General features: G+C 34.8%; 2 protein-coding genes across 19 annotated transcripts in view; one reads left to right on the top strand and one right to left on the bottom strand.

The window, feature by feature from the left end:
* The window catches only part of RMDN1 (regulator of microtubule dynamics 1), a 54973-nt gene extending 39983 nt beyond the window's left edge, over nt 1-14990 (top strand). For 6 of the 13 annotated variants that reach the window (XM_007084320.3, XM_042972966.1, XM_042972964.1 and 3 more), the window contains 6 exons: nt 6079-6168; nt 9736-9791; nt 11297-11384; nt 12616-12646; nt 14273-14406; nt 14848-14990. In XM_007084320.3, coding sequence (XP_007084382.2) covers nt 6079-6168; nt 9736-9791; nt 11297-11384; nt 12616-12646; nt 14273-14406; nt 14848-14898 — 450 coding nt within the window. In that variant the 3' untranslated portion in view covers nt 14899-14990. Of the gene's footprint in view, nt 1-6078; nt 6169-9735; nt 9792-11296; nt 11548-12615; nt 12715-13419; nt 14407-14847 lie in introns of those variants that run through there. The other 7 variants (XR_006212869.1, XR_006212872.1, XM_042972961.1 and 4 more) reach the window with 7 other exon arrangements.
* Nucleotides 14991-19752: 4762 nt separating this feature from the next.
* Nucleotides 19753-22419, bottom strand: part of WWP1 (WW domain containing E3 ubiquitin protein ligase 1) — a 133856-nt gene continuing 131189 nt past the window's right edge. For all 6 annotated transcript variants that reach the window (XM_042972645.1, XM_042972644.1, XM_042972643.1 and 3 more), the window contains one exon: nt 19753-21419. In XM_042972645.1, coding sequence (XP_042828579.1) covers nt 21320-21419 — 100 coding nt within the window. In that variant the 3' untranslated portion in view covers nt 19753-21319. The remainder of the gene's footprint in view (nt 21420-22419) is intronic.

Genomic DNA, 22419 nt, shown 5'->3' with positions numbered 1-22419 from the left:
GGTTTTGCTGCTCTTCTCCATTTTTCCTATTCTTTACTTTATTTATCTCCACTCTAATCTTTATTATTCCCTTCCTTCTGTTTACTTTAGGTTAATTTGCTCTTCTTTTTCTAGGTTTTTTTTTTTTTAAATTTTAGAGAGTGTGTGAGCAGGGGAGGGGAGCAGGGGAAGAGAGAGAGAGAATCTTAAGCAGGCACCATGCTAAGTGCGGAGCTGGACATGGGGCTCACACCCATGATCCTGTGATCATGACCTGAGCCAGAATCAAGAGTTGGGAATTCAACTGACTGAGCCACCCAGGTGCCCCTTCTTTTTCCAGTTTCTTAAGGTATAAGGTTAGATTATTGACTTGATTTCTTTAAATATATATTTTTTATTTTTTTTCTTAAGTTTTTTTATTTTGAGAGAGAGCATGTGAGATTGAGCAGGGGAGGGGTATAAGACAGGGAGAGAAAGAATCCCAGGCAGGCTCCCAAACCCACAAACTACAGGATCATGACCTGAGCCAAAATCAAGAGTGGGATGCTTAACCAACTGAGACACCCAGCCACATCTTGATATCTTTCTTTAAGGTAACCATTTACAGCTATAAGTTTCCCTCTGAATACAATTTTGCTAAATCCCACAAATTTTGTTGTGTTGTGTTGTTTTTGTTCTTAGGGAATTTAAAATTTTTTCTTGTGATTTCTTATTTGAATGTGTTATTTGGGAATGTGTTTTTTTAATTTCCACATAATTGTGAATCATCCAAATTTCCTTCTTTTATTAATTTCCATTTTTATTTTACTGTGGTCAGAGAACATACTTTGGTTTCTGTCTTTTAAAATTTGAGGCTTTTTTATGGCCTAGTATCTTGTCTATCCTGGAAAATATTCCATGTGAATTGAGAAGAATACGGTGTTGGGTAGAGTGTTCTGTACATGTATGCTAGCTAGGTCTAATTAGTATATAGTATTGTTTGAGTCTTCTATTTGATGATTTTTTCCTAGAACTAATTTGATGATTTTTGACTAGTTCTATCCAGTCTTGGAAGTGGAGTATTGAAGTCCCCAACTATTATGGTTGAATTGTCTCTTTCTACATATATTTGTTTATAATTGTTATATGTTCTTGATACTGTTTTTCTTTGTCTCTCATGTAACAGTTTGATTCTAAAGTCTGTTTTGTCTGATATTAGATCATTATCTAATTCTAATTAGTATATCACTTCAGCTTTCTTGTGAGTACAGTTTATGTGCTAAACTTCCCTGTTTTTTGTTTTTTTTTACTGTTCATTTATTTTGGAAAGAGGGAGAGAGAACACAAGCTGGGGAGGGGTAGAAAGAGAGGGAAACACAGAATCTGAAGCAGGCTCTGAGCTGCAGCATAGAGCCCAATGCAGGGCTCAAACCCACAGACTATCATGACCTGAGCCAAAGTCAGGTGCTTAAGTGACGGAGCCACCCAGGTGCCCTAAAATTTCCCTGTGTTTTACTTTAAATGTATATACATTTGAATACATATATATTATATACATATATATATGTATATATGTATATTGAATACATATATACATCTGAATCTAAATTGTATTGTAGACAGTATATAGTTGAATCATGTGTTTTAATACATTCTGCTGCTAATCTTTGTCTTTTAATTGGAGAGTTTAACCCATTCACATTTAAAGTGTAATTGACAATAAGAAGTTCTTTTGCAATTTTGGTATTTGTTTTCGATCTTTTGTTTCTTAAGTCCTCCATTAGTGTCCTTTATTTAGTATTCCATAGATTTATTTTATTTTGCCATTTTCATTCTTTTATTTCTTATACTGTATATTTTGAGTTATACTCTTAATGGTTATCCTGAGTAATACCATTACCATCATCATTTGTAATTACCAAGTTCATATTGGATGTCAACTTAATTTCAGTAGTATACCAACTTTGCTCTTATATATCTCTGCTCCCATCCCCTTATTCTGACACAGTCAGCTAGCATTTTGATCTTGGACTTCCCAGTCTCCAGAAATGATGAGTAATAACATTTCTGTTATTTTAGCTGACCACTCTAGTGTTTTGTTCTATCAGGACAAACAGACTAAAGCAGGTGTCCATGGTTTCTGATTTGGCTGTTAATCTTATTGAGGACTCTTTGTACATGACAAGTCATTTCTCTCCTATTTTCCAGATCATCTGTTTTTTTTATCTTTGACAGTTTGATTCTGCTGTTTCTGGTTGTGGATCTCTTAAATTTATCTTATTTGGGGTTCTTTGTTTTCATCAAAGTAGAGAAGTCTTTGGCATTTATGTTTTTAAGTATTCATTCTACTCCCTTTCTCTCCTCTTCTCTCCTACTGGGACTCCTCTTACATGTATTTTGGTAGATATGTGGGTGTCTCACAGGCCTCTGAGTCTGTGTTCATTTTTCTTCTTTCTTTTTACTTTCTGTTTCTCATAGAGTGTAATCTTAATTGACCTGATACCTTCAAATTAGCTAATTCTTTCTTCTGTCCACATCCACTTTTGAGCCCTTAATTCAATGTTGTGAATTTTTTATTCCATTTATTGTACTTCCCACCTTCAAAGTATATGTTTGGTTCCATTTTATAATCTCCGCTTCTTTATTGATAATTCTCTATTTAATGAGACATTGTTCTTAGTATACTTTAGTTCTTCACACATAATTTCCTTGTTGAACATACATAAAGTCTAGGAAGCCCAACATCTGGGCTTCTTCAGGCATAGCTAGCTTCCTTTGATTTTTTTTCCTCCTGTATGTGGGTTATATATTCTTATGTTTTGCATGCCCTGTAATTTTTTTGTTGAAAACTGGACATGTTAACTATTATAATACGGTAATTCTGGAAATCAGGTTCTCTCCTTTCCCAGAATTTGTTGTTGCTGCTTTTAGTATGTGTTGTTTTTTTCTTTTTTCTAAGATTTTGTTTTAAGTAATCTCTACACACAACATGGGGCTCAAACAACCCTAAGATCAAGGGTTGCATGCTCTACCGATTGAACCAGCCAGGTGCTTGTGTTGTTTTTCTTGTAACTTCTTGACCAGATTCTGTAAAGTCTGTGTTCTTTGTTATATGTAGCCACAGAAGTCTCTGTTCTCTTAGTTTAGTGGTCACCAAATGATTGGGCAGACATTTTATAAAATGTTTGGAGCCAAAATGCTTTCCATTCTTGGTCATGGGGCTCTCTGTATGTGTTGGGACATACCATTAGCCCTTAGCTGGGCAGTTTTAAACTGTGCCTTGGCTTTCACTTTCAATATGTGAAGAGCCTTAAGCTCAGGGCCTTCTCAGATCTTTCCTAAGCTTTTTGTTTTTGTTTTTGTTTTTGGCTATGGTGTTATTGCATAATTAGCAAAATGTTTTGCCATTTAATTCAATAACAAAATAATTCACATTCCATGATGCTTTCAAAGCATGACATTTGAAGTCCATTTTATCTTCCTTTGACCTATGCATTGGTAATAAAGTGTCATGGTATGGAGTATGCGTGGCACTCCAAATGCTTTCAGGTTATAACACTATCACTGTGATTTACAGTGTATGGAGCAGCAGTAAGAATCAGTTAAAATATTACATATGATCTCTTATCACAATTCAACCCTGCCATTGTTGAGCAAAGCCAGTCAATTCATAAGTGGTGAGTGTGACTGTGTTGTAGTAAAGCTTTATTTGTGAGCACTGATATTTGAATTCAATATAATTTTCGTATGTCATGAAATATTCTTTTGGGTTTTCTTATTTATTTATTTATTTATTTATTTATTTATTTATTTAAATGTTTATTTAACAGAGAGACAAATGTTTATTTGACAGAGAGACAGAGCATGAGCAAGGGAGGGGCAGAGAGAGAGGGAGACACAGAATCTGAAGCAGGCTCCAGGCTCTGAGCTGTCAGCACAGAGCCTGACGCGGGCTTGAACTCACAGACTGCGAGATCATGACCTGAGCCAAAGTCGGATGCTTAACCGACTGAGCCACCCAGGTGCCCCATCTTTTGGCTTTTCTTTATTGAACCTTTCCAGCACCCTTAGGGACATCTGTTTACCTAGCCTTTCCTCCCTAGCTTTTCATTAGTTTATTTGCTGGAGACAGCAGCAATCTAAGATACTAGTTTATAAATGTTTTCAGCAAATGCCCCCCCCCCCCGCCCTGGCACCCCAGAGACAGTTTTATCACTAGGGCCTTTTCAAGTTAGGTGAAATATATACAAGGCCAGTCTTCCAAGGAGCCACCAAACAAGTCAGAACAAAGATTACCATTCTCCATGAGTGAGATCTGTTCTGTACCCTCAGGTATTGGGAATGGCGGGGGATGGGGGTGGGTGGGTACTGTTTTATAGCTCTTGCTGAGATTGGGAGTGTGGGATGATAAAACAGCACAGAATTCACTATTCTCATTAGGAATAATCTGATACTTTGGATAAGCATTCCCAGGTCACCTCAAGCCTTAGGTTAATTTCAGAGTTCCAAAAATAAGTTGATTTTGATAGTTGTTGCTCATTTTTTTTTTTCAGTGCTTTTATGGAGAAGCAGAATTCAGAGTTCTTTACTTTGCCTTTTTCACTTATGTCACTCTTAGTTTTTGTTAATTTTAATCCAATTTGGCAGTCTGCTTTTCATTTGGGGTTTGGACCATTTACATTTAATGTGATTAATGATATTTTGGGGTTTAAATTTCCTATCTTTCTATTTGTTCCATCTGTTCATCTTCTTTTTCTGCCTTTTTTATTGATAATTTTTTGGATTCCATTTTATTTATTTCATTGACTTAATGGCTATAACTCTGTGTCATGTTGTTTAGTGGTTGCTTTAAGGTTTATAGCATACATCTTTAACTTACAGTCCACATCAAGTGATATAGCACTTCATATGTTAATAACTGCTCTTTGTGCTATTATCGTAATATATCTTTAACATATGTCAAAAATCTCAAAATACTGCCAGTCTAATCAGGGAAGAATGTTTAGGATTCATCCATAAGCTTATGTTTGTTTTGCATATAGAAGATAGTGAGATACATAAGAGAAGGTGTTTTTATCCAGAGTCCTGGTATGTGGGAGATCAGAACAGCAAATTTGAAACCCTGTGTAACCACCTAGTCCCCTGGATTTAGGCAGCTGGGTAACTCTCCGTGGCGATTAAGTGAGTATAGCCTATAGAGGTAGGTGTGTGTGTGTGTGTGTGTGTGTGTGTGTGTGTGTGTGTGCGCGCGGTGCGCGCACATGCACAAATTATATTGTGTTTTAAGTTATACTTTTTAAGTTTCAATAAACTTACCAAGATTTTGGCAGAGAATAGATTTAAACAGAAGTTTGTTTTAATTAAAATCTTTGTGGTTATAATTCTTAAAACCCCACAGAAATAAGCTCAAATAAAAATGGAGGGGCGGTTTATTAGAAACTACTGTTTCTAATAAAACCTAAAGGCAGGGTGTTTTTGGTTCAGGAAAACCTGGCTTGATTGCTCTGAGGTTTATATTATCTCTTTGCTGTTACCTGCACATCTTTTTCTCTGTAGACTCTTTTTCTCATTCTACATCTTATGACTTTCTACAGCACTTGAATTTATGAAGCTTGGATATTTTGTATTTAGTCCTTAGGGACAAAACTCAGATTGTCTCAGTTTGGGTCTGTTGTCCCATCTGTGGCTATGGGGACAACATCACAATTGACAGATGTGGCTCTTATTACTAGAACCGTGCAGATGTGGGAGAAGAAGCAGCTTGTAGAAAAGAGGATGAGAAAATAAAATGATAGTTATTCAATTGCAAATTTTTAAAAATTTATACTCTGGTTATAAACATGAATCATTGTCTCCTCATTGTGTTGATAACTTCCTTAGAGATTCTGTATTCTTTACCTTGTATTATAGTTCTCTATAGACACGTCCTGTCCTTGAGTTCCTTAAGGGCCATGTCTACTTTCCTTTGTATATGACAGTATATTTTATTCAGTTTTTATGCTAAGTTTTTGTTGAATGAGAATGACTATTGAGGAATAAATATTCAGTTTTACCTTGTATTGAGTGGAGTGTTAGTGGGGTATTATTATTCTTATATGGTTTTTTTCCTTCTATTTTTAGTGGTATGCAATCTGTATTAGTGATGTTGGAGATTATGAAGGCATCAAGGCTAAAATTGCAAATGCTTACATTATCAAGGAGCATTTTGAGGTACTGATGAATTTTAAAAGTCATTACTTTTTTTAATAGATTTCTGTTTCACTTATTTATTGCTGTATAGCAAACCATCTAAAATTTAGAGACCTAAAGCAGTGACAGCTTATTTCTCAAAATTTTGTGGGTTTACTCTGTAGTGGTGCTTTGATCTGTTTGGTATAACTGAGATCATTTAGATAGCTGTGTTCACCTCTGTCTTCAGCTGGGACGGGAATGCGCACGATATCCTGTTAGTGACTGTTTCTCTCCACTTTTCTTTATATTATTTAGTAGTCTAGCCCAAGTTTCTTTATAGCATGGTAGCTGGCTTCCAAGAATGGCATTCCAGGTAAAATTCCAGTGTGGAAACTTTTATCAGGCTTCTGTTTTGTATCACACTTAGTAAAGTCCTGTGGACCTAAACAAGTCATGTGGCCAAGACAAGAGTTTGTGAGAGGGTGCTATATAAGGTCCTGAATACCCAGAGGTGTGGTCTAGTCTAACAATCTAACACAATTGACAAACCCAATAGTAATAGTACTGTTAACAGTATTATCTCTGTGTGGGTATTTTGTGTTTTAATATTTCCAGTTACTTATTTTATAGTAAGCTCTTTGTTAGGTGTCAGATATTTTCTAGGAGTTTGTATTTTTTATGATGCGCATAAACACTACTTCATTGTCCTAAGCAAAACTAAACAAAAAACTCCCAAAAAACTGACACTAAAAACCCAGCATATTTATTTCTCTTGTGATATTTTAGACCATTGTAAAAATGCAAAGGAAGAGAATATGATGGAAACATACATGGGGAGAATGTTAGATAAGCTCTTTACTAGCCTTTCTGAATTTTATAGTTATAGTCTCAATTCATAGTTTATATAATGGGTAGTAGAAAAGCTAGGAGTCAGGAGTCCTAGCTTTTTATTCAGACATCGATATATATATATATATATATATATCGATGTCTGAATAAAATATATATATTTTATTTATCGATGTCTGAATATATATATATATATTTCCATTTAATAATATGCAACATTTTTCACATTTTAAGAACTTTAAAATCAGATTATATTATATAATCAATGGTATCCTATAATTGGCAGTGCTTTTTTTCTTTTTAGTGGTACATATAATAATGATATATTGTAACTTTCACAGTATCTTAGATTCGGTGAAATGCCATAGTTTGCTCAGTGGCATTAAAAAAAAATTGCCCAAATTATTCTGTGCTATATGATGTAGAAATATGTGACAAATAACTTCAATATGAAAAATGAAAAATTGCAGAAAATTGTATTAATGGAAACAGAAAAGGCTATATTTTTTAAAAATGATGCATTGCAAGTTTCATGTCTGTGTAAGTATATTTAAAAAATAATAATGTTGGGGCGCCTGGGTGGCTCAGTCGGTTAAGTGGCCGACTTCGGCTCAGGTCACGATCTCGTGGTCCGTGAGTTCGAGCCCCACGTCGGGCTCTGTGCTGACAGCTCAGAGCCTGGAGCCTGTTTCAGATTCTGTGTCTCCCTCTCTCTCTGCCCCTCCCCTGTTCATGCTCTGTCTCTCTGTCTCAAAAATAAATAAACGTTAAAAAAAAAATTTTTTTTAAAAATAAAAAATAATAATGTTTAGTATTTACACACTAAAAAGATCATTTATACTATTATTTCTAATTCCATTATTATATCCAAAGCCATAAGGAATTACTGTCTTTGGATTGTTGTTGTTTTAAAGATTTTATTTTAAGCAATCTCTACACCCAACATGAGGCTTGAACTCACAGCCCCCAAGATCAAGAGTTGCATGCTCCACTGACTGAGCCAATCAGGCACTCCTATCTTTGGATGGTTTTTTAAAAACACTTCAACTAATGGCAGGAAGAATTATAAAAGAAAGGGTTTACTTGAGAGTAGTCCCTCTCAACCCCTCCTGTAAGAAAATTAAATTCCCCTAGGCATCCATTGTATGTTACAAGTTAACTTTTCTCCCTTGCATCTAGAATGGTACTAGCTCTATACCATTCTTGGTAGATTGGAGAAAGTTAGTTATTCATATAATTTTTTGTAGGGCTTAATTTTCCAGTGGAACTCCAGTTAGGAAAGGATGGTTAGTGTATAAGTTGTGTATACTTTTCTTTTTTAATTTATTTATTTTGAGAGAGAGTGAGAGAGGGCATGAGCAGGGGAGGGACAGAGTGACACACAGAATCTGAAGCAGGCTCCAGGCTCTAAGCTGTCAGCACAGAGCCTAACTCAGGGTTTGAACCCATGAACTGTGAGATCATGACCTGAGCCAAAGTCGGACACTTAACTGACTGAGCCATCCAGGTGCCCCTAAGTTGTGTATACTTTAAAACATATTTTGCTATAAATCATATTACTATATTTAGTGGAAAAGTAAAATAAGGTCAGTGCTGATTCTTACCCATATTATTGAAGCAAGATTTCTAAGTCCTACTCAGCCTTATTCTAGGTATTACTTCTGCTTCCATTAATCAATGTCAGTAGTAAATTGATACTTTTGACAAGTAAAATTAATAATGATGTTGGTGATAGAAGATATTACTGTGTTAAGTACCTTCTATTACTTGCTCATTTAATTTTTCACCACAACCCTATAAAGTAGGTATATTATTATCTCAATTCTATAAAACAGCAAACTCAGACCTGGCAAGAAGAGAGAACTTGCCAAAGTCAAAAAGGTAGAAGTCACTGAGCTGTGATTTAAATTCTGTCAGTCTTGGCTTCAGAGCTCACATTGATAACCAGTTACAAATATTTTAAAATGCGTATCTCATAATTACTAACTGAAAGTGAAAATGTGGGTTTACTGAAAAGCATAAAATAGAAGGTCTCAATTTTTTAACAAGGGTCTTTTATTTTTAATAGGATTAACATTAATCTGAGATATTCTTAGTGGCGTTCAACAAAGTAATTGAAAAAAGGAATAGTTGGGTTAATCTGTAGTTTATGCTTTACATTAATTCACATAGGACTTTCACATAGTAAATAGAAATTAGGGAGACTTTATCAATGTATTTTACATTGCATATAATTATTTTACTAATAAATTCTATGACCAAATAGCATTTTTCCTTTGTTAAGGATAAATGGGGAGGTTGAATAAATTCTAAATACAAGAAGAGACTTTGTAAAATTATTATGTAACTTTTTTCTTATTTTAGGAAATAATGCTATTTAATGCAATATTCATATAGAACTTGCCAAAAATAACTTCCTTTTCTTATCTAGAAGAAACATTGAGAACTATAGTTTTCAGAATGAGATTGTTTACAGATTTCATGTTTTTTCTCATATTGATAAATCCTATCAGGATTTATTGCCAAACTTTATAAAACAGAACCTTTAATACAAGTCATTAACAGTGTATTGAAATGAATTTATTAACCAAATTAAAGAATCAAGAGGGAGAAAGCTGATATTCATTATCCTAGAAGGATTGAAATGCAGGGTTGCCAAAAACTTTTTTACATCATGGCTTTATGCTTGCTGAAACACAAGCATTATTTATTTGTGTTTAGAGCACAGATATGATTGACCTTCTCCTTTCTTGTTAGAAAGCAATTGAACTGAACCCAAAAGATGCTACCTCCATTCACCTTATGGGTATTTGGTAAGAAGATTTCTTAAGTAAATATTTCAGTGGTATTTAGTATGATCTTATTTTGTAGTATATGAAACCAAGATGTAAAATATTTAAAAGTATTTGACATTCATGAGTATTTAGTTCATTATATTAACTAGCAGTTGTGATGTATTGTTAGAAAATACTAAATTTGATTGTAATTGTGTTAACCATTGTTATTCAGATCACTTAGAAGTAAATATTAAGATGAAAAAGGCGTTAAAACTTCTTGCTAGACTTTGAAATTCCTTTTGTTGGGAAAGATTATTTTTATCCAATGAAATTGGATTCATCTAATTATGTAGCAATACAGTTTGATGCTCTAAGAGAGTCTTTGCTTCTTCAAAGTGTATAAAATACAGTCTGATTCATCTTAACAACAATATAATTTTGACTTTTAGTATCTTTCCATTTATCCAATGTATAACATTATTTTGCTGGTATGAGCATACACCAATCTGTTTAAATGCTTGCTGATTTAAGAGTCTTTCTTGAGACAGGTTTGCCATGTTTTCTTTGGGTGTAGTCTGCAGATCTGAATATTTTATTGTCTTCTTTTTGGTGTAAAAAACCTTGTATCAGACTCTTAAAAAAGAGTTAAATATCCTTCAGGGCCATATTAAACTAACAAAACGCTTTCTGAGGACTAATGATAATGGAGAGACAGTCACTAAGTCAGATGTTAGGGAGTAAACATGAATGAGATACAAGTCTACCTCAAGGAATTCAGACCATAGTCAGAGATCTAGCACTTTTTTCCCTACTTCTATCAGAAAGTTGTCAAGATCTTTGGATGTTAATCATTTGCTTCACTCTTTCAAATAGGTAGGCTTAAGTTGTGTTTTGTCATTGTTATTTACGCATATCATGTTGGTTTTGTCATTTTATTTTAATTAAAAATTTTTTTAATGTTTATTTTTGAGGGAGACAGATCGTGAGCAGGAGAGGGGCAGAGAGAAAGGGAGACAGAGAATCTGAAGCTGAATCCAGGCTCTACGCCATCAGCACAGAGTCCAATGTGGGGCTCAAACCCACAGACCGCAAGATCATGACCTAAGCCACTGAGCCACTCAGTCACCCCATGGTTTTGTCAGTTTTTTAAAAACTTCTCTGAGTTAGTCTTTCTAATGCAAAAAATAGGGGTAATGACCCAAACTCATTTAGTCCTTGTAAGGAGCGGATGAGAGATAATCACCTAGCACCTGAAACAAAGTGAGCACTTAGTGATGAATGATATATGCTGTTATCATTACTAGTACTATTGCTTACTATTTATATTAATCACAAAATATACCTTAATTGATGGATCAATATAAACCAGTCTCTGGGTAATTTAGTAGGCATATTAACCTACTGGATATTATTATGTAAAGTACAAATTATTTAAACCTACAACAGGAGAAGATACATTTTATATGTTAAGATGCTTAGTTTTCTTAAGAGAAAAAAAAGGTGAATTTCAGATATATAGATGTTATTTTATTTCTCTGTAGGTGTTATACATTTGCTGAAATGCCTTGGTATCAAAGAAGAATTGCTAAAATGCTGTTTGCAACTCCTCCTAGTTCCACCTATGAGGAGGTAGTGTGCTGTCCTTTATTAAGTTAGTACTGGTTTCCTAACTGCAGTGCCATTCTACAGTGTCCAGATCTGGAGCTCTGATCAGTGAGGCATTTGAGCACGTTTCTAACCATCCAATGCAACTATCTTATCACAAAGGCTTAAAACTTATAATCTATGACTGGTGAGTGGTTTTTTTTCTTTAGGTGAGTGGCTGATGACTCTGGTATGTTGTTAGCTATAATAGCTCATGGCTAAAATTTATCATTTTCTATTTGAAACCTATATACCATATAAAAGTCATAAAATAGAACAAGAAATTCAACAGCTGCTGTTCAGCATGTTTTAGGTACGTGTTCTACACACTACCATTTACCTGGAGAAGAAAGTGTGTATTTGTATAGATAAAGAGTAATTGTAACTTTTTTTAAAAAGTGGGGTTGAAAGGATCATACTCTTATATTTTCAAGGCCTTTTGCTTCCTTGTTAAAAAATAAAATTTGAAAGGGATTTCTGGGCAAATATTTTGAGTTAACATCACTAAAATTTTCAGAGTAAGGAGATAAGGCCATTGAAAAAGCTTCCATAATACCTATACCATAACAAGGAGCTATGTTTTTCTTCTGGGAAATAATATTGTAGAATTTGATGTAAAAATATTTAGTTGAAAAATTAGAACACAGTGGGGAAATACTGCTATTAAAAAGAATATATTCTAAGAAAATACTGTCAGCTCTACTATAACAAGTTAGTTATGTTTCTAAGAAATCAGTTAATACATTATAAAAATAGTCGAAGTGGAACAAAAAGAACTAAGAGTTTCAGATTCACAATAGCATTTTATGTTGGAATTTCAGTAATAAAGGAGTTTTAAAAATTTATTGGTACAACCTATATACCACTGAGTAAATTTAGCTTTTGATTTTATCAAGTTTTTACTGGTAGTGACTATTATGATTTAAGAAGAGAAAGATCAGAATAGCTCTGTTGCACATGATGATCTTTCCTCTCTGCACTTGATGCTTGGTTGGTACAAGTTCTGAACAGCAATCAAGCTATTACTCGAAGTGGTCCATATACCGTAATCTGTGCTCCGATGATTTAATAATATGTTCAATTTTGCTATGTTAACTCTGTCAATGAATTGGACTTTAAGATATTTTAATTTACTTCCTGACTTTTGAACAAAAGTTTTTTTAATATTGATTCTGTTATAACCCTTTTAATTATGTTTGGGTTGTGTTTTTAACAGGCCTTAGGCTACTTTCACAGGGCAGAGCAAGGTAACATTTTTAATTTCACATACTAATACAGTTAAAATTGTATGAATGCTTTATATAGAATAGAAATTTTTATTTAAAATCCTCATTTTTTAAATGTTTATTTTTGAGAGAGAGAAAGAGAGTACGAGCCAGGGAGGGGCAGAGAGAGGGAGACACAGAATCTGAAGCAGGCTCCAGGCTCTGAGCTGTCAGCACAGAGCCCGCTGTAGGGCACAAACTCATGAACCATGAGATTGTGACCTGAGCTGAAGTTGGACACTTAACTGAATGAGCCACCCCTATAATAGAAATTTTTAAAATAAAATGTTACTTATTCTGATCTACTTCTTTTTGCAGTAGACATTATCAAATATTTTTTAGTCTTTATTCAGTAAAGATCACCTGAGTAAGAAGTAGGTTGCTGCTGAATTTAGAGCTACAGTTCTGGAATGGTCCTTTATTTGATGTAATTCAACCTTCCTTTTGAGAGGAGGCTTTGACATGTTAACTCTCTTACTCAAGATTATACAGCTGATTAGGAACATTTATTATGTATTTAAATGTTTAAAATTTTTTTATTGAGACATAACTGACATACTACATTATGTTAGTTTCAGGTGTACAGCATAAGGATTCAATACTTGTATATGTTGTAAATGATTACAGTAAGTCTAGTTAATGACTATCACACTTTAAAAAAATTTTTTCTAAGATTTACTCTTTTAGCAACTTTCAAATAGAACTTAAATAAGACGTCTTGTTTTTAAACCAGGCCAGTTTTTGTTTTGTTGCAGATATTGTCTTCTTTTGTGAAGAGTTTCATGTCACTCTTGCTTTGAAGAAATGGCCAGCCCTACAAAACTGACACCAGCCCATCCTAAGTTCTTCCTTTTTAATATTAATAGCACAAACTAGAAAAGTAAAGGACATAAGCATATGTTACCAAATACACCCAAGAAACCACTGTAATTTTATTTCTATAAAATTAATCAGAAGAATATTAAAGACTGTATTAGAGAGCCTACTCATATGGACTTGTTCAGATGCTTTTCTGATAGCAAAGCATTTAAAAAAAAAAACATTTCTTATAAAGAATTGAGTCTGCATGTTAAACTGTGTCAGTAATATATTCTGATATGCTCTGTTACTGTCTTTCACTGATAACCTGTTATGGTGGTAGTTCTATAGATCATGAATATGAATTTGGGAATAAAATTTCCTCAGAGGGATTTAGAAGCATAATTGCCAAATAAAACCTAGAGCCTTAAAGGAATAAGCGTTTGGGGTGTTGAGAAAAAAGCATGGTCATGTCTTACAGAGCTAAAACAATCCTCAATAATTATAGTCATCTCCAGGTTTTACTCTACAGGTCAGTTCTCCTGAGCAACCTTTCTTTAAGGACCATATCTGGTTTAGAAGCTCCTCCTAGGCTCCCATTACCTGTTACTTCTCCCATCATATAGTAGACACTGAATGAATCATACTTAACCAGCATTTTTCTGAGATAGGAATAGTTGAACAAAAGAGAATTTGAGTTTTAGCCTAATCTTTTACTGACCACATAAATTTATTATTGGAATTTAGACTGAAAAAATTAAGCCTCTACAAGTATGTCATCTGAAATAAATTTTTCTTTCTTCTGTACAGTGGATCCAAACTTCTACAGCAAAAACTTGCTTCTTTTAGGAAAGACCTATTTGAAGTTACACAACAAAAAGCTTGCTGCCTTCTGGCTAATGAAAGCCAAGGACTATCCAGCACACACAGAGGAGGATAAACAGGTAACATCTCTAATAAATTAAGGCAGATAGGTTTCTATTGAGGCACTATTAAACGTGAAGTAAGAACTTCTTTAAAAACTATCTAAATGCACATTGTTGAAAACAAGAGTATTCATTTCACATGTGAGTTCATTAACATTTCCATTAATTTCTGTATGCAAATGTTTAGTTACTATTAACAGATGTTATGAGTTACTTGCTGCCTTATTCCTGTTTGACATACATGACAGATCAAATAAGATTTCTAAAACAAAAGGCAACGGATGTGTATTAACGTGGGAGAGTCTTACCCAGTCACTGTTAAATTTTATTTTTACAATGTGCTATCCTGGTTTTTGGGAACTCTTAGAAACAAACCAGAGCCCACTTTATGAACTTAGATTTCACAAGTTGATATCTATGCTGTGCTGTTTATTTATAACGTGTATTTTTCCATTTTAGATACAGACAGAAGCTGCTCAGTTGCTTACAGGTTTCAGTGACCAGAAATGAGAATTTGTCGGAGAAGAAAGTACATGAAGTATCTAAGAAACACTGCCTTTTCATCACATTACAAAGATAATACATAAATAATATATAAACCATAAATGTGTTCTATGGCTGTTTTCTCAGTTTCTTTCATGTAACCATTTAACAAATTTAAATATACAAAATCCTGAGTTTCTTCACAGGTAACAAGGCAAAAGAAATAATTGCCATAAGAGTGGTAAGGACATCTCCCTGGCTCAGAGGCAGAGATATTGTGCACTTAGGACACCAACAATACAAAGTGGTATATAAGACTTCTAAGGGAGGATGGATCACATCAGAATGGGACATCAATAAAAGAAAGTTTTGTTTAAGAGGTGGCATTGGGGGAATGCATTGTCAAGTTGGACTGATGCAAAGTTGAGATCTTGCAGAGAAGGTGCAGTGAAAATTAGGAGGTTAGGATGTTGAGGGTTCTTGGTATAAAGTAGTTAAATGATGGATCTTGGAACCAACCTGCATAAGGAAAAAACTCAAGTCAGGAGAGGACGGAAAATGGGAGTGGTTTCTTCTTTTAATGTGACATAGACCCTCAAGTGGAGGACTGATTTTTGTCACTAGACAAAACCCAAATTCTATTTTCTAATGTGAAAGGAACGCAGAACTCAAGGGTGAAATAGAAATGAAGATGTTTTAAATAGGACGGTACTACTTGAGGCTGGAATGCCCCCACTGCAGAACTGTTTTATAAAAAGGATAATCTTGAATGTAACTTAGATAAACCAAAGTATGTGTAGAGGTGGGTTTTCCCCCAAAGGATCTGGGAATTGTATTGTTAAAGTAAACTCTATTAGTAGGGGCTGTTTCTGTGTTATCCTCGATAAAACCAGGATGTGTGTGTATGTTCGAACTTGAAAACTTCATCTCCAGTTGCTAATCTTTTGCTATATTTTACTTATATGTATATATATTCACATATTTATATATACATATTTCTAAAGTTTTGGAGTTGTAGATAACATATTTCATCCCTAGATATTTCAGCATGCGTTTTCTTAGAATAAGGACATCCTTTAAACAAAAACCCATTGTCACAACAAAAAGTTAACAGTAATTCTTTTAACATCTAATATCCAGCTATTTTCAGATTTTCTCAAATGTCCCAGAATGTCTTACACTTTTAAAAATCCAGAACAGTTCTCCCATCTTTTTTTTTTTTCCTCACATCATTCATTGACTTTTTGAAGAGGACGGTCCAGTTATCTTCAATTGTCCCTTATTCAAGATTTATCTTACCACACTTTGAGAACAACTTTTCCATCTTTTTTCCAGTGATTTTAATTATATGTTAGATCTTCTTTGCCTAATTTTTTAAACTTCAGATTTTTTTTTTATTTCTTTCATTTTCTTGTCTGTTTGAGTTTGTTCCTCCCATGTTCCTTATTTCTTCCAGGTCTCGTTTTCTTCCTCTGATACATTCCTTCTGAGATGTTTGTCTTTTTCTTGGTTTTTTTTTTTTTTTTTTTTTTTTTTTTCTGATTCCAGTCAGCAGGCATTTCACGTTTTCATGTAGTTTGTCCAGTTCTTTTTGAATTTCTAATTTGAATTTTTTTGTTTCTACAGTTTATATTTAACTCATATCAGTATAGAGTGTTAAAGAATTGTTTTCAGCATTTTCATCTGAAAATTTCTCATTTTTAATTTTCTCATTAGAGGGACTTTCAATATTTTCTGAAGCTGTGATTTGTATGTGTGTGTGTGTGTGTGTGTGTGTGTGTGTGTGTGTGTGTGTGTAGTTACCAGCCATACCAAGTAATCAAATGGGAAGTGAGGGGTTTTGATTCGTTCAAGGATAACTTCTGGTAAGTAGTTTTTGTGAAATTCAGTGAGAGAGCCTTTGGCGGGGGGAGGGGGGAGTCATCTGATATTTTTTAGCGCTATTAAATTTTTGCTTTGAAATCATAGATTCATAGGAAGTTGAGCGGGAAAAGGTACAGCAGTCCCAGAGGTAACATAGAACTATAGTACAATATCAAAACCAGGAAATGGGTATAGCCCACAGACCTGATTCAGATTTTACTTCTAAATGCTCTCACATGTGTGTTCTATGTAATTACGTCACATGTAGATTTTTAGCTGACACTACAATCAAGCTATACAACTGTTCCACCAAGTCACCAAAAACTCTAGTGCTATCCTTTTATGGTCACACCCATCCACCTTCCCTCCCTACCACCATCCCTAATCCTGGTAACCACTAATCTCTCCTTTATAATTTTGTCTTCAAGAGTGTCATAAAATGGAATCATAGTGTATGTGACCTTTTGAGAATTGGTTTTTTCATTTGACCTAATTCCTTTAAGATCTAAATCTAGTCAGTGGTTGACTCCTTTGCACTGTTGATTCTATTTCACTGTATTTAGTGTACCTGTTTAACCATTCACTGAAGAGTATTTAGGCTGTTTACAATCTTTGGCTCCTATGAACATTAGGTACAAGTTATATCCATACCCAGGAGTGTGTGGTTGCTGGGTCTAATTTATAGAGCTATTATCTTCCTTCTAATAATAAGGGATAAGCTCACTTCTCCAAGATGTGGTATGGCTCTTAAGATTCTGATTTATGTGCACTTTGTCTCTACTTTTTGACTTTCCAGGAGTTTGATTCACCAGGTTTTACAGTGGTTCTTGGCATTTCCTCACCCACAGACCTACCACTTTTGGGAAAAAACCCTAGGACCCCATTTATTCTTCTTCCTGTGCAGTCCCCACTTAACTGTTCTTGTGTATGTTCCAGACGTGATTGCTAGTTTGAGATGCTGATTTCCCCACACGCATGTGGACAGATGTTTGCAGTATTCTTAACATATTACAGACATGGGCTGTTGGTGATAATTACCTATTCTTGTGGGTATCCTAATTTCGTTCTTTTGAGGATTGAGAATAAATATGGATTTGAAAAGTGGCTACTCTATAAAAAATCTGAAACCTCTGTTAACTTGTTAGCAAAATTTTCCCGAGTGTTTAATCACAGACTGTGAACTAGCTATGGACTTTGTAAAAATGACTTCTTTCAGATGCACTTTCTTACCTATAAGCATACCACAACAAAGAAAAAGACACACCAACCTTAGGGAGTTGTGACGATGAAAGAGAACATGTAAAGGATTTACTTTTATCAGTAAATGTTAAGAAAAATTTTTTTTTGTTTATTCTTGAGACAGAGTGAACAGGGGAGGGGCAGAGAGAGAGGGAGACACAGAATCTGAGACAGGTCCAGGCTCTGAGCTGTCAGCACAGAGCCCGACGCGGGGCTCAAACCCATGAACTGTGAGATCATGACCTGAGCCAAAGTCGGACACTTAACCGACTGAGCCACCCAGGCGCCCCAATCAGTATTTTTAAATGGTATTATCTGAGTTCTTGGTTGAGATTAGGAAGAGAAATTTTAGAATTTAGGAGATCCCACTTTTTGATGTGTGTTTTTGGTACTACATCATTTGGGAGGGTATTGTTTTGCTTTCATGTGACATTCACCGTAAAATTTATTTTGGACTATGTGCCAGGGCATTGTTGGGAAGAAAAAATAGGGGTGGATTACTTTGTCAAGGGCCATGACACCATTTGAATGAATGCCCTGTTCTGGTCCATTGCACTGCCCTCTGAGAGCAGTGAACAGTGTGTTTTATCCTGTGACTGAGGAGAATACACTTGGTACAGAGGAACCTTCGTGAGCTGCTCTGATATGGTCCGGGCTTTTCCCTTGAGATGTCCAAATCCCCAGTTAATATCTTAAGTTTGGCTTTTAAGATCAATGGATTAAGAAAACTGGGAGTGTTATAAGACCTTTGTTCTCTCATCTACATATTTCAACGAGAAGATTTTTTTACTTCTGCAGGTTCACCAGGGGATCTTCTTAGGTTAAACCAAACCCTCAGACTCAAAGTCTGCAAAAGGCTTCATGTGGCACCAGTTTACTCAGAAAGCTGTAAGGATAGGAACCACAGCTAGCCAGAAAGTCAATGTCAGGACTCCTTACATTTCAGAAAATGACCTTACAGCAGCATCAAGTATCTGGAGATTTCCCAGTCCAGATGCAACTTACCAGTCAGGGGTCATTTTTAACAAAAGCAAAATTGCCTAGTGGTATTTTGACACATACCACCCTATCTAGTTTTGAAGAGAAGAGGTGGGTGGTTAACTGAAGGCTGCAAGGTGCAAAAGGTTTATTAATAACTCTGAGCTTAAACTGCCTAGGAAGCACTAAAACCAAAATACCCTTGTAGCTGCTCTCCTTGGAAGATAGCTAATCTGATTGATGAAACTATTGTTCCTGTGATCCGTTCACTGGGCTCAGTTTGGTGGTGCCGTTAAGTGTTGCTGAAATGAAATAACTATGAATCTGTCTCTGAGCCTCATTGTTTTTGCCTGTTTTTTCATTTCAGGCATAGTGAGCCTGTCTAGTGTGGCACAGGACCAGGATGGGAAGACAGGGCGAAAAGGTGAGAGATGGCTACATCTTTGGTTTCTCTCACTGCCACTGAGTATATAAATCAAGACATAATAAATCCTGCCTGTAGGCCTGGATTTCTGCAATTGGGTATGAAAGGTAGAAGGCCCTAATAAGTTCTCCCAAATAGCTTTTTTCAGAAAGCTGGTTTGGTCTGTGGGTTCTGTGTAGCGTCATCTAATTTCTTACCTGAAGAAAGGACAGAGGTTCAGCACCCTGAAAGCCTGTCTTCAGTCAAATCTGCTAATTGTATTCTCACATACCTCCACTGAATGATGTTCGAGAACCTCTGTCATGGCAAAATTCATTCAGCAGTGGTGCTTTCTATGGTGTAATTTAGCCCTTTTGAAGATTGGTCACCCTCTGTCACATAATGCCATATACATTAGCATTTGTTTTTAATTCTTTATGCTTCAAAACAGCCAGTGTCAGACTAGGATTTGGGAAAGGAGTCTATTCAACATAGTGGATCACTGCCTTTATTTCATCTTTACTATGAACTCTGAAGTGCAGAACACAATCTAATATGTAGAAAAATAAAATTTTGGCAAAACAAAAACTGTTTAGGGAAATTAAATTGTATAGTATTTTCCGTATGTACTTAGCAGTTAAATATGTTACACATAACATTGTAAGATGTCCGTTCCGTCGTTATAAAAAAACTTAATGAAATTTACACTGCATATTGAAATGATACAAATGGAAATTAAAATTTTTGTATTAGTAAGGAAGCCCAGTTTGCTAAAATAGCATTAATATCATTCACATCAGATTTTAATTTGTTATACATCTTTGTAGTTCAGCAAATGCCCTTGATAATGAAAAATTAAAAAGTTATTAGGACAAAAATAATGATCTGTGTAAAAAGGGGGGTGGGGAACCAAAAGATTTTTTAATATGCTTATATAATTCAGATAAAATTTTCATGAATTTAAGAGGAATGAAGATATTCGAACACTAATAGAAAATAGACTCATTTGAGTGTTCAAATGCTTACACAACTCTTCAGTCCATCCAGTTTTATAAAACCAAAACTTTGAACACAAAAGCAAAATTGTTCACATTACCTTATTATATGTTCCTAAGTATCAAACTGCATCAATTTATTATGAGTTAAATTTAAAGAACATCACAGATTTAAAAACAAAAGTACGTAAGTACCTGATTCTTTTTAACTCCACAAATACCTAGCATCCCAAAGTAACATGTAAACAAACCTCTTTGCTGCTTAATGAATTCTTTCCAATCTCTAGAATAAACTAAATGGCTTTGGATCTAGTATGTGCCTTACATTTAAGTTAGGGTTTCATTCATTACTTTGTATTAGTGATATAGCAAAGAGGGAAAATTTTCAACTATTGTACTTATTTAAAACAAATTGACAGGTTCAAATGCCTGTCTTCAGAAAAGCCAGCAGCATTTTTTTTTAACATACTCAAAGTAAGATTTGGCCTAAGCCCTTAATACCTTCCTGAACAGCCATGCAACTAAACACCCTCAGAAGGTGTTAAGTAAGGGAGAAGATCATGAAGCAATTTGTAGTTTTTTCTCTGGATAATAGAAACAAGGTAAAGCAAATCCAGATTATTTTTGAATGAATGGCTGTCATGTTTAATATACCCAGAGCTCTATAAAACTAGAGCCATTATCATATATGCTTATATAGATATATACTTATTTTTTAATAAAGTCTTTTGCTTGCTTCAAAATTTAAGGATGATCTTTTTCCTAGTCAGTCACTTCAAGGGAACAATAAATAAAGTAGAAAAGGATGAACTGTTTTTGCATATTTCTGTGGAAGAACGGAAAACATTTATACTTTGAGAGGTTCAGAAAATTCACTGTACAGAATGAACAGCTTATATACACTATCTGTGCAATTTTTCTTGGCTGGGGTATTTAAATGCAAGAGCTCCTCCAAGACGAGAAGCCACATTCATTCTTGTCCAAATCCCTCTGTCTCTTCTATTGCAAAAAGAAGTTTTTCCTTTAGTTGTTCATAACTCTTATATGGTGGTAGATCCAAGCGATTAAAACTGAACAAAAACAAAAACAGATGTGTTTTTAATAAAACAAACTCTGAAAAGATTTCTAATACAATATTGTTTAAAGCACATTTGACAAACTAAATGGATAGAGGAGATCTAAAAATTTTGCCAGAGGTATTCTAACAATTTACTATTATATTAACACAGATTTTTTACTCATAAAAATATTTTAACATTTCCCAGAAAAAACTGACATTACAAGTTGTCATAAGTCCCTCTAACTTCTCTTCGGTTTTTAAGTCCATTTATTTCATTCACTTACCAGTTATTAAGAATCTATTATATATCAGATATTTGTCCAGGAGCTGGTGATAGAATGTTAAAAAACTAAGTTCCTATCCTTGTGGAACTTCTATTTGGGGGCGGGGGAGGGAAGCCAGTAAACAAATACATACTTTAGTGCTTCCATTCCTGCCATACTTAAAAGAATTCGCTGCTCTGTTTAGCTGGATTAAGATTTGGGTGGAGGGAGGGTCTAGGGTTTTAGTTTCCCCTCTATCTAGTGAAACAGCTCTAATGTAGGTAAAACCATTCTGTATTTTCATTTTCTCACATGGAAGATTTCTATAGATTATCTAGGTTCCCTCCTACTGCTCTCCCTCTGCCCTTGTCTCCACTCCTGCTTAAGAGTCAGGAAACTTAATAATCAAGAGCCTTTTGAGTTTCTGAAACAAGGCAGCCAATTAAAATGGCCTGAGAACACCATTTTATTCTCTTTGTATGAAAAGTTAAATCTATTAACGGTAGCAATTAAGCAGACCATGTACCTTCTCTCCCCCATGCCCCCGTCACACTGATAGCTGAAGTCAATAAAAAATTTTTCAATACAGTCCTATATTAAGACAACCAGTCACTTTCTAATTCTTACATCTTTGAAATATAGCCTTTGCCAAATTCTTTCTCTTTACTGAATCTCTGTATCTCTTCCATCCAGATCGTTTGTGCTGGCAACTGCACTCTTGTGTGTCTCTACTTCCCCAACATCTCT

The sequence above is a fragment of the Panthera tigris genome, chromosome F2 (genome assembly GCF_018350195.1).
Source record: "Panthera tigris isolate Pti1 chromosome F2, P.tigris_Pti1_mat1.1, whole genome shotgun sequence".
NCBI classification, from domain to species: Eukaryota; Metazoa; Chordata; class Mammalia; order Carnivora; family Felidae; genus Panthera; species Panthera tigris.
Note: the sequence above shows the minus strand (reverse complement) of the source record. Positions and strands in the feature narration are given on the sequence as shown.